The sequence below is a fragment of the Chrysoperla carnea genome, chromosome 5 (assembly GCF_905475395.1).
Source record: "Chrysoperla carnea chromosome 5, inChrCarn1.1, whole genome shotgun sequence".
Taxonomy (NCBI): domain Eukaryota; kingdom Metazoa; phylum Arthropoda; class Insecta; order Neuroptera; family Chrysopidae; genus Chrysoperla; species Chrysoperla carnea.
In genome coordinates, this window is record NC_058341.1 from 63028750 (window position 1) to 63049341 (window position 20592).

Sequence of the window (20592 nt, forward strand, 5' to 3'; positions counted from 1 at the left end):
GCGCGCATTGTGTGCTTCATTAATTAATCGGTAATTTGCGAAAAATCGGTCGAAAAACCAACCATGAAACATTGTAAAAAACTATATTTTCGAAATAGCCAGACTAGTCTGTACGCCATGTTTCTATTTCAGTTATAGAAATAACTTATTTTAAAATACATGTATTAGGTAAATTACAAGATTTTCTAAATTTGTAATGGCACAAAAATAGTTTTTTTTTTTTTTTAAACGTTTTTTTAATTCCAATAACCCATAAACCCGTGCTTTTTAATAAAAGTTTCTGTGCTTCAAATTTTCTCCAATAGTTGCCGTAGTATATGCGGGCTTTGTGCGTTTTGTGCGCTGGCTATTTCGCTCGAAATAGCCTGACTAGTCTATATGCAATGTTTCTATTTTAGTTATACAAATAACTTATTTTAAAATGCATGTATTAAGTAAAATACAAGATTTTCCAGATTTGTGATGGCACAAAATGTGTTCAAAATTCACGATAATTCAACATACGATCAAAATTCACGATATCTCGTAAAACAACTACTAGAAAATGAAAGTCGATCTAGATTTGCAGCATATCTAGAGAGCTTTCTCGTTCTAGTGTGCCTATATGTACTTTTTTTATGGACTGTTAATTAAAATATGTCTAATCGGACGGTGTGTGGTAATGACATGTTCCGATTACTTGTTATTAAATGTGAGTAATATTTCAACAAGTTTAATGAGAACAAATTATATCTTCACAAATATATGTTTCAAACATTTTTATTTTCGTGTCAAACTTTTTCCTTTTATTATGTACCTACGTACAGTATTAGCCCTGTTAAGCACTGTACATACATAATGGACTTGAATTACAACACTCGATAAAATATGTAAATTCAATTACTCCTAACGTCATCCATTTAACTTGGGATTTTTTAAACCAACGGTGTTTTTTGATACATCGTTTTCAAAATTTCTAAAGGATTAATTTACTTTTTTCATCAAAATTATGGCTCAAGTTTTAGCTAAAAAAAACTATTATATTCATTAATAAGAAGAATTTTCATCTACAAAAAGTATGTCAAGTATGTAAAAGTATATTTTTTGTTAAAACTACGCAGTTTTATTACAAGCTTCTTTTTATACCATATATATGAAATATACCAAGGTATAATAAGTTTAGTCCCAAGTTTGTAACGCTTAAAAATATTGATGCTATGAACAAAATTTTGGTATAGGTGTTCATAAAATCACCTAAATATTCCATTTGCAGTTGTCTGGTTTACTGTCTGTCTGTCGTCTGTCGTCTATCATCACGATTACTCAAAAACGAAAAGAGATATCAAGCTGAAATTTATAGCGTGCTGAAGACGTAAAAAGTGAGGTCGAGTTCGTAAATGAGCAACATAGGTCAATTGGGTCTTAGGTCCGTAGGATCCTTCTTGTAAACCGTTGGAGGTAGAACAAAAGTTTAAATGTAAAAGAGTGCATAATATGCGCAAATTATAGTATTATATGGGTATATCAATTATATGTGTGTGACATGTATGTATGTGTAATGTGACAGAGTAATCAACACTGTCTATACATGGTATTTCAACAATTAACTCAGTCAATTGTTTGTTTTCACTTGTTTAATGTATTTCCAGTATGAACGAACTTGTCGACAGATTTTAAAAACGGTTAATTAAGTTTTTAAGATTTGGTCTATTTTTTCACAGACTCAGAAAATAATGTTAGCTGTGAGATTCCGAAGTTACTGAATGTCTAGTGTTTATTGATTTTGTCATATAGAAAAAAAAACTAAGGCGTTCTCGGTTTTTATTGCAGAAATCGTTCAATAAGTTAATAATGAAGAAATAATCGTAGACTGCTATTAAATGAGTGGGTGAAAATTGAAGATAAGGATGAAAAAGGGCCCCCCTTGCTTTTTTCCAAATATCTCGCAAACTAAGGAAAATTTCAAGAAATTTTATAAAAAATTTTGTAGAGAATTAAATTCTGCATCGATTTAGAATTTTTTTTTAATTAAAAAAAAAATTTCATACTAAAACAGGTGAAACAAATTTTTTGAAATTTTGATTTTTTGTGCATTTTTGTTTTTTGCCTACATTTTTTTGTTTTGTTCGGAAATAGGTATAGGGAAAGTTTTTAGTTAAAAATTGGCCAAAATATAGCCATGTTAACCTGGCATTTTTTCGCATTTCATATCTCGTTCGCATTTTATTATAAAAATTATTGTTTTACTCAATGAAAAATAGTATTTTACGTTGATTAAGGAATGTATGACAATCGTATTTAGAAAAACTAATATAGTGAGTTGAAAATTACAACATGTTCAAGAGGTGAAAAGTGAGTTTGAGTTCGTAAATGAGCAACATAGGTACATTTGATCTTAGGTCCGCAGTACCCATTTTGTAACCCGTAAGAGATAGAACAACAAGTTTAAATGTAAAAAATGTTCATTAAAAATTAACAACTTTTGTTACGAACATTTTTTCGTTAATATCATTATTTTCTTGCGAGGAACCAAATTAGGAAAAAACTTTATTATTCATTTTCTCCAGAAGTATAAAAGATACAGAGTTGAAAATTTGTAGTGGCTTCAACTAGTAAAATTTTTAGAAAACATTAATATTCAACACTGACTAAACAGGGTATTTCAACAATTAACTCAGCCCATTGATTATTTTCACTTGTACTACATATTTTTTGACCGTATGGCTATTTCTTAAGACATTTGATTGTGATCACTTAAAAAAATAGCATTCTGTAGAAGTTTTATAGTACTAACAGTTTTTGTTGTATAATTTTTCCAAAACTTTATGTGTTCGTGATATATTTTTCAAAAATAATTATATATAATAGGTGTTTTAAAAAGTTATATTTACAAACGACATAAAAGAAATATTATGCATATTATTATGTTTAAAGTAATATAGAGTGTCCCCGACTCAAAATGATCTTATTTAAAACACTTAAATACTGAACCACTCTGAAAAAAATTTAAAAAATAACAACCTTATCCCGAAGTTGGCCGTTTCATATTGAAATAAAGCAAAAATACTTTCAAACAATTTCCGAATGATTGGAACAAGTACAGCTAAATATTTGTATTTACAATAATGGGATTTAATTTAAAATATGAATTCATTGATACAAAATTACTGAAGTTAAATAAACAAAAACATTACTTCTATGAAAGAGATTGATTTTAGTTAAGTCATGCATTTTATTGATGGAAAATAAAATTGTACTTATTTAGAATTTATAATCGTGTGAATAAAGCTATATAACATATCTTTACGTTTGCTTTAAATATAGAATTTGGTTAGTACGATCACATACCTGTCATGTCAAGCCAATGTGGAGTTGAGCCAATCACATGAAGATTGTTGTTACTAATAGCGAAAGAGTTTGAAATAAACATATTGATCATTTTTATAATAATATCTGGATGACCGAGCTTCGCTCAGCAAGAGTCATATTTTTCACTTTAGACTACTCAAACGCCTCCTTTTTGTTATGTTATAATTTGCATTGTATTTCATTAACTACGTTATACACCAATAGATGTCTGATGAATTTTTCATGAAAAGACGGATAAAACGACATTTCTGATAAATGAAACCTAGCTAGATCGACTTATCGCCCCAAAAAACCCCTACATATTCATTTTCATGAAAATCGTTGGAGCCATTTCCAAGATCGTTGATATATATATATATATATATATATATATATATATATATATATATATATATATATATATATATATATATATATATATATATATATACAAGAATTGCTCGTTTAAATATATAAGATATAATATAGTTTTATTCATATATAACAACCATCGGTAGCGCAGTGCAAATAAACCATCCATATTTTTTATAGCGTCGAATGATAGATAAGCTATGAGAAACTACAAAATGATAGCGATCATTGGTGAATTTCACAAACTGTGTAAGCTGGTATATTATTCGAATCCTTAGACTTACATACCATCGCGCAGCTTGTTCTATTTCGGCATTGTATGCCGTTTTTCCAGTTTCTCCAAATTATCCAATTTCATTGGTTTATAGATCTAAAGGAAAAATAAGCTTGGCATAACATTAAAATTTTAAATTTACTACTAAATATTAGCTTTTATCTAAGAAAATTGTCTGGGGCTCAAATATAGTATTATAGTTGGTACATAATCATTGTTTCAAATAAATAAGAGCTTTCGATGCTCGAAAAAAAGACGAAATTGGAAAGGGATCCCGAGATGATTAGATAGGAAAATGGCTTTCTGTGAAACTTTTTCAAACCACCCCTAAAACGTTCTTCGGATTGTTTTGATAAAAAGTTCTCATGACCACAAAATTTTGGGTGGTTTTTGAAAACTACCCGTTAAAAAATTTGTTGCCGTTAGACCTTTTGATCAAAACGATCCGAAGAACGGTTTTTTTTGCTATCTAATCGTACGGAATCCTTTGAAAAAGGACAAAGAATTTTGAAATAGCACAAAGTGTGCTCATTCAACCTTCCGATTATTCCAGCACTTGAAATAAAGCCGTATTTTATATGAAATTTTAAATACACGGCTAACCTACCTTCCGAGACCATAAAAAATGATCTGGGTTGTTTATTAAATGCCTTATGCAATATAGGTGGTTTAAATTAGCCGGGCACGCTGTATATTAAGTATCATATACATATTCACACCCAATTCCAATCGCATACCTACGTATTATATACATGTTTGTGCAACCCACGCATAAAACAATTTGTTAGCATAAGCATAATATGCCTAATACGATTATTACATTTTATACAACGAAAAATTGAACTTTAAATACCTCGATATTTTTTATAATTTTACAAACACTGTTGCAAGTTTTGTAATTTTACAAATATATTGTAACAATTATACAATAAGTGTTCGTTACATCTAGGCATATAAATATCACTAGTATGACAGAATACTTGGGTTAAGCAATGCATCTAAGTGAGGGGTATTATATACATGTGTAGAGCATGTAGTTGTAAGACGCTTGGAGAGTGGAGAGTTTCTTAATTGAATAGATGAACTACAACAGATAAGCCACGATACAAGTCACTTTTGTCACTTAAATGCATTGCTTAAGGCATATACTGTGTCATACTCGTGATATTTATATGCCTAGATGTAACGAACACAATTTGTACATAAACCACTTGGACTTTTACCAAAGTGAGAGAAATTTTAATAACACCATGTATTAAATATACTAAAAATGTATATGTTTATAGTTTAATTTTGGTTAAACATAATTAATAAACGATATTGTGTTATTTATTTTCGTTTCTAATTCATTTAAATAATTATTTTTTCTGTTATAAGTATTATAATTAGTAATAATATAAAATATTACTATAAAAACATAGATAGAGAGAATCAGAGGAATTATAAGACCATAAAAAGCTGACATCTTAAAAAATTCTCATATAAATCATCTCTCAAATCTCCAGCATGAAAGCACTTTTTCATAGACTCAGAATAATGTTAGTTGTAACAATACGAAAATTTTTGATCGTTTAGATCGCGAGATAATCAGCTGCAAAGTTCGCGAGGGTCAAAGAATGTAAAACAGCTATATTTTACGTTATTAAAATTTTCACCCGACAGAATTTTTTTAAAAAGAAGGGGAGTGGAAAGGAATTTTTTTAGAATAGAGATTTTAATTTTGACGTAAATTGGTCAAATTTGGGAACTTAAACGGTCATAATTTCTGAAACATTGAGATTTAATAGCAAGCCCTATTCTTAGTCTTTAGCAGCCCTATGTTGAATATACCTTAATTTGATTTTTTTGAACATTTATGTGGTGAAAAGTATCATTTTATTTTTACTAAACCGGTGTGCGTCACAATTTCAGTAAAATGACTCGAACTCAAAGAATGGATGGAACTTCTAACAAAAAGAAAACCGACTTCAAAAGAAAAACTTTTCCAAAACAAATTAATATGCACTAAAAAGTAAAAAATAATGATAATATAATTTAGTTAAAATTTTTGTTATTTTTGGAGTCGGTGTTAACCAAGGAAACAACTCTGTCAGAGCAATTTGCTATATTAGCTTAAAAATAATTTTAACTACATTATATTATCGTTATTTTTTACTTTTTTGTGCATATTCTTTTGTTTTGGAAAAGTTTTTCTTTTGAAGCCAGTTTTTTTTTTGCTAAAAGTTTTGTGATTTTTATTGAATCTGAAGTACACTAACTAATTTATCACTAAAAAAGAATAATCGAAATCGATTGGCGTGATATTGAGTTATTCGTCCTCTTGTCGTGCATACTTAATGCAAATTTAAGACTTTTATGGTTTTCTCAGGGATGCCGTTGTCAGAACCAAAATGAAATGGGACCACACGGGAAGCAGCAACTTTTAAATAGGTAAAGAATCATCAAAATCGGTTCACCCAGTCAAAATTTCTCAAGTAACACACATTAAAAAAAAATATATAGTCGAATTGATAACCTCCTCCTTTTTTGTTTAAAGTCGGTTAAAAATAGCATAATTAAAGCTCATTCGATTACCTTTTGTTTTCAAGTTACAGCTATTTTACAAACAAAAAACTCTGTTAACATCGCGATATCTTCCATATTCCTTCATCAATTTCCATGATTTACCTTTCATTTAAAAGTTCAACGTGCTGGTTAATGATGAAAAATTAACTCACAGTCTAAAAATATACCGCTTAGAAAATAACAGGGTATCCCGACTAAAAATTTTAACGTAAGAGTTATTGAGGCCTCATTAGGGTTGCTCTTTAGGGACAGCACATAGGAATAGCGACGCAAAAGCTTTCGCCGCCCTAATTGGGAATTACACTAGTGTCTCAATGAGGAAATTAGAAAAAAATCCCATTATTCTTGGAGTCTCAATAGAGTTGCTCCTTAGAAAACAGCACATAAGGATGATGTAAATAGGACAATCCCACTTGTGTCTCGATGTGGAAATCCCGATGAGAGAAAATCCCAATTGGAACCCAGCTGAGTTGTCCAATTGGGATTCCAAACTGGAATATAGCGTAAATACGTACTTGGGTCCCATCCGGACAATCCCAATCTATTCCAAATAAACAAAATTGTTTTTGCATTCGTATCCACCTACTCCACTTACACCACTTACTTTCCTCCCTCCCTTTACATGTCCAGTGTTATCTTCAGCATCTCAACAAAAAGACGAAATAATGGCTTCCAAATTACTCTTCATTCAACCTAGTGGGCCTATAAAATACTATAGGGACAAACAATTAAAAGCAAATGATAACAAATTACCTTGTCAATAAAGCCAATATGTATCATGGCGATTTACTTTGTTTTTACTTGTAGGGAAAGAATTTGACCCTTTTTAGCATTTAATTCCCCATACAATACAAAATTTTATATTTTTATGAGTGGATGGTTGCACATACATACATACATAAATTTATGTATTATTTTTAGCACTGTGTTGTATTTTTCACAATGTTTTTTAACGAAATTATAAAAGTTTTAGGTTAATTGATTTCCTGTTTTTTCTCTAAACAAGAGGAAGCAACTGTAATCTCTGTTAGACATCGTCATTTCCATTCCATGGTTTACCACCCCCTCCCCATTACCCGTAAAATTTTTCGATTTATAAAACACGCAATTAGATTTATTCAAATTCTTTTACCTCTCTATTTCAATAATTCCTGGTTTTATCATTTAAAAAAAAATACTGTTCAATTAAAAATTAAAACTGTTTAGTCCAGAAGACTTGTGGGATTATCCGTTCGAAATGACTGCAACGGGATTTTAATACCGTCGTTATCGTTGATATCGCAACCAAATTTCGCATCCTAGCCCCGTAAGAAGAGGGGTTTAAGAGATACCTGTTAAACCCAAGTAATTTAACCTTTTTGTCGAATTTAAGCAGGATACTTCTTACCCATAGTGCTAGAAATGGCACAATTCGTTGGAACAAAAGCATCAATAGGAATCCAGGAGTTCTTTTTACGAACTACAAGCTGCTGCTTAGAGATGGTTAAAAAAGACCAATAATAGATGGAAGGGGGAACGTACTTGTGGTACTTCAAGACAGGTCTGAGTACAATCGTAGGCGTTGCAAAGATCTTATATCGCTTTCAAGGGCCTCTATTAGCATGAGGAGATCGACTCACTTGAGCCAACCTTTCTTTTTCGACTTCTTCGACCAAAAGTCAGCTGCCGTCGAAGCACTCTTGCTGTTCTCCAAATGGTACATGGAGTCGTAGCCGTGGATAGGCCAGCTCCTTCGATTTCACAACGGACCCTATAGTCTAAGTGTGCCCCATCCGTGAACAGTCACTCATACCTAACCTAACCTACTTATAATTAGGGTTAAAGGTGCGAAACGGCAAATTACGTTTGTAATGTGCGTAAAAAATAAGCTACAAGAAAAATGGATAACATCGAATCTATTGTAAACGATATCATGCAGTTGCCCAGTTCGTTGATCTCCGGGAAAGGACTATTGCGGGATGATTTGAAAAAAGATTCGGAGGTGTTTTAGATACAATTTTGGATTGTAAGATGTCCAGATTTTGCTTTTGGAGAGCCACAGTTGGGTTTTTCAGGATGACTTTTGAGTTCGTCAGAACGTGCAAAAGTTGATCAGAAAGGGGAAGTAAGTACGGGCTGGATACTTCCATTTTTGTATTCAAACTAATTTGTTATCATGAGTTTACAATAAATGAATACACTTTATATCTAACAACTGAAAAAAAAACAATTGACTGAGTTAATTGTTGAAATACCATGTATAGACAGTGTTGATAACGCAATCGTTTGTTTTTTGACGTCAAGTAAGTAAAGAAAGATATCCACTCTCAGATAGCTACACATTCACAACTGATATTCCCATATAATACATACTATAAAATTTGCACCTAATTTTCGCCTCGTGGGTAAACAGTGATGTTTACAAAAAAATGTTTCAAACAAAAATTGTTTATTTTTTTATAAGCAACATTTTTATACCTAAACTTTTGTTCTATCTCTAACGATTTATTTGATATCTTTTTTCGTTTTTCAGTTATCGTGCACACACACGGGCAGACAGACAACCGGAAATGGACTAATAAGGCGATTTTATAAACACCTACAACAAAATTTTGTTCGTAGCATTAATATTTTTAAGCGTTACAAACTTGGGACTAAATTTGATATACTACGATATATTTCATATATACATGGTATAGAAACTGTACTTCCTAGGCCTAGGCTATACTTTACCTATAATGCACATCATCTTATAATTAAAATACGTAGATATTTATTTATAAACATGGCTACATTGTTTTTGAAATGAGTAAACTTTTATACAAAAACCATGGACTTTTATACAAAACAAGTTAATCATTATACTGAATACAAACTTAGAAACATGTCACAAATGAGATTTATTATACCATGTATATATGAAATATACATAGTATTATAAGTTTAGTCCCAAGTTTGTAACGCCTAAAAATATTGATGCTACAAAAAAATTGGTATAGGTGTTCATAAAATCACCTAATTAATCCATTTCCGGTTGTCCGTCCGTCTGTGATCACGATTACTCAAAAACGAAAAGAGATATCAAGCTGAAATTTTTACAGCATGCTTAGGACGTAAAAAGTGAGGTCAAGTTCGTAAATGAGCAACCTGGGTCAATTGGGTCATGGGTCCGTAGTACCCATCTTGTAAACCGTTAGAGATAGAATAAAAGTTTAAATGTAAAAAATGTTCCTTACAAAAAAATAAACAACTTTTGTTTGAAACATTTTTTTGTAAAAATCACTGTTTACCCACGAGGGCGTTAATTAGGTACAAATTTTATAGTATGTATTAATATAGGAATATCAAAGTGAATATCTTTTGTTATTTACATGACGTCAAAAAAAACAAACGATTGCGCATCAACACTTGAGCATTATATGAGAATATCAGTTAAATATGTCAGATATGTATGTATGTGAAATGTGACAGAGTTATCAACACTGCCTATACATGGTATTTCAACAATAAACTCAGTCAATTGTTTGTTTTCACTTGTTTATATACAATTTGATTTAATTATTTTATATCATTTTTTTGTATTTATTATAACATTCACAAATTTTTTTATTGAATATTATTACAAAATAAATTACTGTCATACTAACTTGACGGTACACACGGACAATATTTTTTCGTAATATTAGTGTAGGTATAACATAAATTGGTTTTGAGTATACATAACAATATTGTAGCAATTATTTTGTTGATAAATTACACTTTTTCAGTTTTCGCTCTAATCATAGAAGTAATAACATAGAACCGTAATATGGCCATCCAAACAGTTGATCGTTATAGAGAGAGACCTAAAAAAAGTACGCGTATTACCTTTATGAAATACACAGTCATGCACGTGTTTATATAATAATTCAAAATATTAATATAGCCCTTTGTCAGTGACAAAGAAGGAAGACAGTCAATAATTACCTTATTGCGTTTCCTACGCTTTTAAGCCTCTACGTTATATATAACCTTTTTGGCTCTAACAGACTTCACCAGGTTAAGAAGCACTTATTAACGTTATTTCTGATTATTTTTTACAAGTGTGCTAAACGTCTATTTAAGTAGTTATTGAAAATAAATACCACGATACTAGAAATATAGTTTTATATTAAGAAATTTTATTTAAAAAAATATAATTGAAAAACATTTATTCACATAACAATATGTAAAATATTGCCAACAAATTACCGTAATACAAACATTATCGACCGTAATTTATATCTTGAATTAAAATTTGGAACCGTTTGTGAAATGGGTGTGCCTAAGTTCCTTATAACTGACGAGAATAGTTTTATGGCTTTGTTTTTACAGATGTCCATTTTTTCAATTCATGGTCAGGTAAAGGACCATTACCCTAGTTGAGAGTCTTATTGCCCACCTTGTGGATTAAAATTCTTTCGTAAGCTTCTAAACTATTGTGATACCTAAGAGATTTAAGTAACTTGCAAGAAGAATAATGTGTTCCATACTCAAAACATGGTCCGCAATGTAAGATTTTTCGATTCAGTGATTCTTGATATCACTTTTATGTTCCTTTTCGCTAATTTATATTTGCCGTTTTGTCTATCCGAGGTAAAATTTATTACATTTTGAACAAGAAATTTGGTAGATACCCGAGTTCGGAATTGTATCCTTGGTTTGATCCAAGAACTGTTGCAACTTCTGGGACGTAAAATTAACATTAATTCCAGATTTTTTGAAGATTCTATCTATTCTGCGGTGTATAAATGTAAACTCTATCCTGCAGATTCTTTTCGGAAACTTTCTCAAAAGAGGTTGTATCCCTAATTCCTTTACGCCATAAGAACTTTCAGAGGATATAATCTACAACATCGATTGAGTAACCATTAAAAACGGAAACATTTTTAATGTATTTGAACTTCTTAAGATAAGAGGATCTTTAAAGTGGAATATTTGTAAAATCTACTAATTAGAGGATGAAGAACTGTGTTTAACTAATTAGACATGAATCCAAGAAGTCCGGGTTTGGGTCCTGGTTCGAGTATAATTTTTTCAATTCTCTTTAATTAAGATTACTAGACAAGATATTTGTCAATATTTAGTTTACGCTATATGTATCATATTAAAAATCATCAATTTTAATCTAGAAACCATGATGTAAATACATATCGTATGCATGATTAAAAAGTAAACAAAAACAAAAACTAATAATTATAAAAAATATTGTACATGAGATTGTCTAAATTCGATTCTATTGGCTGTCCTACTGTGATGCCACCTTTCCGCGGATAACCTCGGTCTATCAGTTTCCCAATTATTATAAGAGGCTGAGTACACCTCCTTCATGCATATATACCTGTACATGTACTACAGTAGCCCACACAACTATTAAAAATAGAGATTGAATATCAAAAGTCGCTCAGTTATAGTAGATAAAAGTTATTTTAACACTATAAAAATAAAAAATGTAATCTTATCTGCTGTATAGGTTGGGTATTAATTAATGTAAATTCTTTACAATATTTGATAATAAAATAATTTCAATATAATTATAAATTATTATTTTTAAATTCAACTTATTTAAATAATATAAAAAACAAATTGTATTTACATCAACAAATTGTATAAAATCTATTGACGACAAATAAAAATCATTAAAATGTTATTTTCAAAACAAATGAAAATAAACAATTGACTGAAATAATTGTTGAAATACCATGTATAGACATTGTTGATGACCCAATCGTTTGTTTTTTTACATTATGTAAATAGAGAAAGATATCCACTCTTAGACAGCCACACACATGTAACTGATATTCCCATATAATACATTCTAAAAAATTTGCACCTAACTCGCGGCCTCGCAGGTAAACAGTGATGTTTACAAAAAAATGTTTCAAACAAAAGTTGTTTATTTATTTGTAAGGAAGGTTTTTACTTTTAATTTTTTGTTCTATCTGTAACGGTTTACAAAATGGATCTTACGTACCCAAGACCCAATTGGCCTATGTTGCTCATTTACGAACTCGACCTCACTTTTTATATCCTAAGCACGCTATAAAAATTTCAATTTGATATCTCTTTTCGTTTTTGAGTTATCGTGTTGACAGGCAGACGGACAGACAACCGAAAACGGACTAATTACGTGATTTTATGAACACCTGAAACCAAATTTTGTGGTTTTATCAATATTTTCAAGCGTTACAAACTTGGGACTAAACTTAATATACCTTGATATATTTTATATACATGGTATAAAAATATAAAATGCTTGAATGAATATTTACTGACACAAATTACTACAAATGCAATTAAAAAACTAATATTTTTATGATAAAAATAAACAAAGATAATCCAGTATAATTGGCGCAATTAAATAACAATTTGCGCTTCAAATAATATTGTTTGGTGAGAGAGACGTAAATACCACTGAGTATAGTGAGTAATACCATCTCATGCCTTAAATATATAATAGAGTGGTATAAAATCTATCTGAAGAACGCGGATCATTCAACAAGTAAGAGAGAGATCTTTTAAAATTTACTTAGCATTTTAGATGCATGTTTTTTTAGCTTCCTTAAATAATATACAGTAACAAGTTTTTTAATTTATAGTAAATAACTGACACCATTTATCATACTACCATGTTCTAAGATTTTTTCCGTTACTGACTTTACACACATAATAGGTTGGCTGATAAGTCCCCGGTCTGACACATAGATGGCGTCGCTAGTATTAAATGCATATTATTTTTATATAGTACCAACCTTCAAATGATTCGTGTCAAAATTTGACGTCTGTAAGTCAATTAGTTTGTGAGATAGAGCGTCTTTTGTGAAGCAACTTTTGTTATTGTGAAAAAAATGGAAAAAAAGGAATTTCGTGTTTTGATAAAATACTGTTTTCTGAAGGGAAAAAATACAGTGGAAGCAAAAACTTGGCTTGATAATGAGTTTCCGGACTCTGTATTTTTTCCCTTCAGAAAACAGTATTTTATCAAAACACGAAATTCCATTTTTTCCATTTTTTTCACAATAACAAAAGTTGCTTCACAAAAGACGCTCTATCTCACAAACTAATTGACTTACAGACGTCAAATTTTGACACGAATCATTTGAAGGTTGGTACTATATAAAAATAATATGCATTTAATACTAGCGACGCCATCTATGTGTCAGACCGGGGACTTATCAGCCAACCTGTTATATATTATTCGCTCCATCCGATCCCATTCTAACTACAATACATACAACAGCCCACACAACACAAACCACTGTCTAAATTTCATAGTAATCTTATTTTGAAATGTAGCGATATTATAGGAAATGTCTATGAAATATTTATTCTAGCAATACATCCATGTTCACAATTTTACGTTGCTGACAACATTTCCGCAATCTTATACATTATTACACTAGCAAGTTTTTTTCTGTCCTACTCTTTTCTTCCTTAGACCCTTATTAAATTCCATGATTCACCTCTCATTTTCAAACCTATTATGTCTTAGAGAGAGAGCCAGTGACCAATTTTAGGTGGTCATTTCAAAAGTTACGAAACTTTTCATAGCAAAACCTGAATACCTACAGATACTGAAAAGCCACTTCTGGCAGCCGTGTGTGGCCAGGGTGGACTACCCTAAATTTTTAAGAAGGGTAAGAAATACGAGTTATTTTTGTTAAGGCATAAAATTTTAGGAAATTACTTTCGGCAGTATTTTTACTTCATAGAATTTTTACCAGAGCATTTACATCCCTCCTAATTGTTGACAGAACGCTATAAATATTGTTGCATGCGGTTCAACAATGCCCAATAAGTGCTCTCACTCTAACTCACAGGTTTCCATATGCATTGCTCGCACTCGCAAGGACACGTTTTTCGCTCTGGCAGACTTTTTGAAACGTAAGGTATGTTACAGCGCCTTTATATCGAATTCGATCTATGCGATCGAATAATCAATTGTAATTTTCTCATATGCATTGCTTATCAAAGAATAAGAATAATAAAAATATCATTCAAAATGGTATGAAATAAACGGTAGGAAATGCATGGCGTTTACTACAATGCTGATATGGTATAGAAACAGATACATATAGTATTTATGCAAGCATAAGTAATATTACAGTATTAAACAGGGCTATCCACCAGAAGTATTGTGGGTATCGCCAACCAGTATTGGCCTGACGCCCATACTACATTGACTCGCCGATACTGACATAGTAACAACCACAAAAAATTTCTAACCGTGTAGCAACTTATTTTAAAAGTATATACAAAATTATAAAATCATTGTTGACAACTAAAAGCCTTAAGGTATTACCAGCATGGTATTTGCAGTTTCTATGTTAAAGCAATGGTACAATTTTTTTTTCGACAGAATTTAACGAAAAATTAAATTTAAGAATTTAATAATGCTTACTATTAATTCCCAAAGTTTCAGAAATTTTGACCGTTTAAAATGGGAAATAATTATGCCAACGTCCCAATTTCGATCAATTTACGTCAAAATTAATATCTCGAAAGTGAAAATTAATTTCTAAATTTTTTTTTTTAGAATTTTATTGTATAAACATTTTTTTCTACTTTTTCTTCAATATATAATAATATCATAAAAAATAGTTCGAGAGACCGGACATTTTACATGCTTTAAATGGGACATGACCCTCAAAATCGCGAACTTTGTCTTTAAATATCTCGCGATCTAAACGGTCAAAAATTATGAAATTTTAGGAATTCATAAATAAAGCTATTATAAACCTGAGAAAAAAAATTCGGCCAAATCTGTCGAAAAGTGATTTCATGCTGGTACTACCTTAAGTCTTTATTTCGACTCTCTGATAAAACAATAAATTTCGATCAGAAAATAAAAAATCCATATTATTCCAGTGCTGTATAAAAAAAAAACCAATACTACTAGAATTACCAATTATTATTTTTATAAATAAATTTATATTATGTTTACAAAAATCTGTATATATATTTTATAAATTCGTTTTTGTTTTCCAGAATGTCCACCAGCACCAGATGGTATGGAACGGTTTGCTTGTCCAACACCAGATCGCCAGGGTCGTTACCGGTGTATTGATGATCATGTATTATGTGATGGGTACATTAATTGTCCGTCTGGTGAGGATGAAGATAGACAAGCGTGTATGTTTTATAAAACGGTATGTAAAAATTTTTTTTTTTTAATTTTCGTAGTATATAATCTATAATTGAATATTTCGTCGTTTATACCTCCAAATATCAATATCATCAATATCAAATACATAGTATAAAACAAAATCCCTTACGCCTGTCTGTCCTTAATCCCTATGCATGCTTAGATCATTAAAACTACGCAACGGGCTTTGATAAGGATTTTTAAATAGATAGAGGGATTCAAGAGGAAAGTTTTTATGTATATTACACGCATAATATAGTAGAGTAACGGATTGAAATAGGGGTTGAAAGGGATGTGCTCCAAAAACTTAAAAAGTTGTGCATCGATTAAACTCAAATATTGACAAGATATACAACCAGCTTCAAGGATGACTTTTATTTATATTTAACCTTCGGGGTGGAAAGGTGGAGCGAGAAATTGGGGATGAATAATCGAATAATTTCAAATATATCCAAGTGAAGTATCAAATTAAAGAGCATGGCGTGTACATTACAAAACCAATTACCCTTACGCAGGGGGATATAAGGGGAGGAGGAGAAAGTGGGAATGTTTCCCAGCAAAGCGGGTAGTTTACAGCTATTTTTTATATAATATACAGGCTGTCGATAAAAAAACCTTACAACCTTTACAACCCTCTACCACATATATCTTAGCTCAATATAAGTCGATTTAGCTAAAAATAGTAAAAGTTGCAATTTTGGTATCTTATTTCTTCCATAACTTTAGAAGATAGTGCGATTTTGATAAAATTTAGTGTGGTGACACTGTTTTTCATTCAAAATAATTCATATCAACCTTAAAACTAATATCAATTCATGGGCGTAGATATGGGATCCAAAACGTAACAATTTTTACTTCGGCATGTATAACTAAATCAACTTATTTTGATCTAAGATATATGTCGTAAAGCGTTGTAAAGATCTTTTAGCGACACCCTGTATAAGCTACTTCTTGTTCAAAGTATAAAATTTTATTAAATAAGAAAAATTTTCTTTTAGCGGTTTTGGCACTGCTAATGTCTATAAAATTATCCCAAAAAAATACCCTCTAAAAATATTCTCGAAATAAATCCAAATTATACAAGAGAAAAACAAAGTCTGTCAAAAAAATATAAACAAATTGAAAGAAATCCACAAAAACATAAAAAATAATTTTAAAATAAACAAGTATTGTCCAAAAATTTCATCAAAATCGGCCAGCCGTTTAAGAGGAGATCAGTCTCGTACACGTTCCTTCTTAGAAAACCAAGAACAAAATTGAGGGCAACATTATTTGTTCTTCTCCTAGTTGAACTACATTTTAATGGTTACAAGAGAAAACAAACAATTGACTGAGTTAATTGTTGAAATACCATGCATAGTCAGTGTTGATTTCTTTATCACGTTACACATACAAACATGTGACACATACATAACTGATAATCAAGTATAGTACATATTATAAAATTTCCGCCTAATTGGCGCACTCACGGGTAAACAGTGATGTAAACTCTAACGGTTCTATCTCTAACGGTTTAAAAGATGGGTCTTACGGACCCAAGACCCAATTGACCTATGATGCTCATTTACGAACTTGACCTCACTTTTTACGCCCTGAGTACGCTGTAAAGATTTCAACTCGATATCTTTTTTCGTTTTTGAGTTATCGTGTCCACAGACGGACGGACGGACAACCGGAAATGGACTTATTAGGTGATTTAGTGAACACCTATGACAAAATTTTTTTCCTAGCATCATTATTTATAAGCGTTACAAACTTGGGACTAAACTTAATATACTATGTATATTTCATATATACATGGTATAACTAGGATATCCCTAGGACAAAGCTTCATCTAACACTGGACGGGTCTTGTTTGTCAACAGTATTTTAAACAATAAGTACCTAATATTAATGATATTTTGTTCGATATGTAACAGTAGATCGCGATGTGGTTTTGCTTATCTACCAAATTTAGTGCTTCTATTTCCCCTAATTAAAAGTAATAGAAATTTTCAGAAACATAGATGCAGAAATTGTACCCTAAAATATGTATTACCAAATTAACAATAAATAACGAATTTTAAGAATGTTTTGTTTAAATAAATGTATTTTTTCATATATTCAAAAATTTAATTTAATTGTTATTTATTTTCCAAATGTGTTTGACTGTTTTTTTCCATTACCTTAATTAATTTATTAGTTTTAAAAATTTTATTTTATTTTTATAAAAATACAGAATGTAAACAGTAAAATTAACCATCCACTCCATGTTTGCAAGTTACCCTACAATCGTTTAAAGCTGAGCAAATGAATATCTACATAGAAAACGCAAAGGAACTGAACTGTTTCATCTTAGCATATTTATACAGTGTGTCGCAGATAAAATGAAGACACCCTCATAATTTCATTGTTTATAGGAATATCGACTTGAAATTTGTCATACAGGGTGGTGGGTCACATTTTTTAGGATACTTAGTCGAAATCAGAACTTTAAACCCAGCCTAATGCAAACTGACAAAGAGGACCGAGTCTTAATATTTTGTCTAGCGTCAGAGATGGTTAGAGATATCGAAAAAAAAAACTCTTAGCAGAAGTTGCTTAGAATATTTTTTATACCTCGTATTTTCAATTTTATTTTGATCCACATAAGTATTACAAGTTTATTGAAATATTTGAATTCATAACATTAATAAATTATCAATTTGTCCAGTTTTTACATTCCATAGCGCACTAATTATAAGATTAAAAAAATTAACTTTTACATCTAGTGTGCCATGGAATGTAAAAACTGGAAAAATTGATAATTTAATAATGTTATGTAATTAAATATTTCAATAAACTTGTAATAATTTTGAGTAAAGATCGAAATAGTGAAAAACTTTGTTGAAACTGTAAACAACAGTTATCTAAACGATAATTAATTGACGGTTACTGTGTTCCCTTCCAAGCAACAAAAGTTTCGTTAATTATAATTTTCACACTGCCATCTCTAGAAGTTGTACCCGTTGCCTCTCAATCCTATTGGCTGATCAATAATTTTTACAATCAAAATATTTAGACTTAAAATAAAGATTGAACTTAATGTTATTTAGAAATGTAGACATCTCAAACAATAAAATGTCAAAAAGCGTAAAATCTTCTTTTTTTACACAAAATTACTATATTGGAGTAGATTAAGATAAAAAATTTTATTTTCTTCTTAAATTCAAACATCTTAAACTTACAGAAATAAAAATTACCTATGTACGGTGTTGATGAATACTAACTCTTCATAAGTATTCGAAGCGAATTACATAAATATCGTACAGAAATAAATCTGGTAAATTCGGTACCGGGAGGTTAAAAAAAATTGTCGATCTTCCGTTAATTACCGAAGCCCTACGTGATTTATTTCTGTACGACATTTATATAATTCGCTTTTAGTACTTATGCAGAGTTAGTATTCAGCAACGCCTTACATATTCGCTGATGCAGGGGTGAGACATCAAGGGGTGTGACATTCCATTCTCACCTGTATGTACTCATTTGTACCGCGCAAAACTGACGCCATGGGGCTTTAATATACTTTTACATATTACATATAGTAGCATCTTTTTCAACATGATTCCCACTGGGTCATTTGATCGAAAAATTTTAGCACCTCAAAATAGATATTCCAAAATTTTCGTTTTTATTTTTATTGTTATTGTTTTTTTCGGAATAAAAACAATAACTTTCGTCCATGATATTAAAAGTTGGATAAAGCTTACCTGTTACAAAAGCAGTATATAAAATAAACAAATTTTCCATTTTATATACTTTGTTTTGACATATTTTTCTGTTTTATTTTAGAAACAGAATAAAGTTTAGTTCATGTTAGTTCATTAGTGAGCATTTATCCAGTAATTACTAAATGTTTATTACTAATTGCGTTAAAAGTTGTTTTGTTTAGTTAATAAAACATACACAGAGAAGTTTCATACAAATTTTTACTGATTATTTAGAGATATTCAATACATAACCTATCAAAAACATAAATGTATAAAAGTTATCAAGTTTTAATAGTTTGCCAATTCAATATTTAAATAAAATTGCACAGCTTTAAGCTTTCAGTGAATTTGATGAACAACAACTTTATCTTAGAAATCATCGTTGCATGGTAATTTTTCGAATTATAAATTAAATATTTCTGATATATGCGCATCAAGTCTAAAAGTACAGATCTAATAATAAATCACATCTTACAATAAGATGTGATTTATTTCATTCTGTACACGGGTGGTCATATAAATTTCCATTTTTTTCCATGATCATTCGTCTAAATCATGCCAATTTCATCAATTGCATTATAATGTAGATGTCTAACTTGAAAATTAAACGTCCGCTAACTGCAGTAATGTTATTTTTGCAACGCAGCCAACTAGCTTAATTTACCGTTCTATTAACAGTCTAGCCTTTCTACTAAACGTTGCCGTTCACAGCGGCCTGCACAATATTCAGTCAGTCATTCAAACAACTAGGTAGGCCGAATAACGTTTAATTACTTGTCGATATGGCGTCGGCAAGCAACAATATTGGTGATGTTTCTCACAGTTTGATTGCGTTTACACCAAGCAAGTGAAAACAAACGATTGACTGAGTTATTTGTTGAAATAACATGTATAGACAGTGTTGATTGCGCATTCGTTTGTTTTTTTACGTCATGTAAGTAAAGAAAGATAAACAAACAAACACATACATGTTTCTAAGCTAATTTGCGCGTAAACAGTGATGTTTACGCTCACGGGTAAACAGTGATGTTTACGAAAAAATGTGTGGAACAAAAGTTGTTTGTTTTTTTAAAAGGAACATATTTTACAGATAAACTTTTGTTGTATTTCTAACGGTTTACAAGATGAAGACATTGACCCATGTTGCTCATTTACGAACTTAACCTCACTTTTTACATTAC

The 20592-nt window shown here is 30.5% G+C and overlaps 1 protein-coding gene across 1 annotated transcript in view; it reads left to right on the forward strand.

Annotated features, from left to right (window-relative positions):
• LOC123301005 overlaps positions 1-20592 on the forward strand; it is a 260841-nt gene that overhangs the window by 221125 nt on the left and 19124 nt on the right. Inside the window, exon 2 of the mRNA XM_044883715.1 lies at positions 15524-15684. Within this exon, the coding sequence (XP_044739650.1) occupies positions 15524-15684 (161 nt within the window). The remainder of the gene's footprint in view (positions 1-15523; positions 15685-20592) is intronic.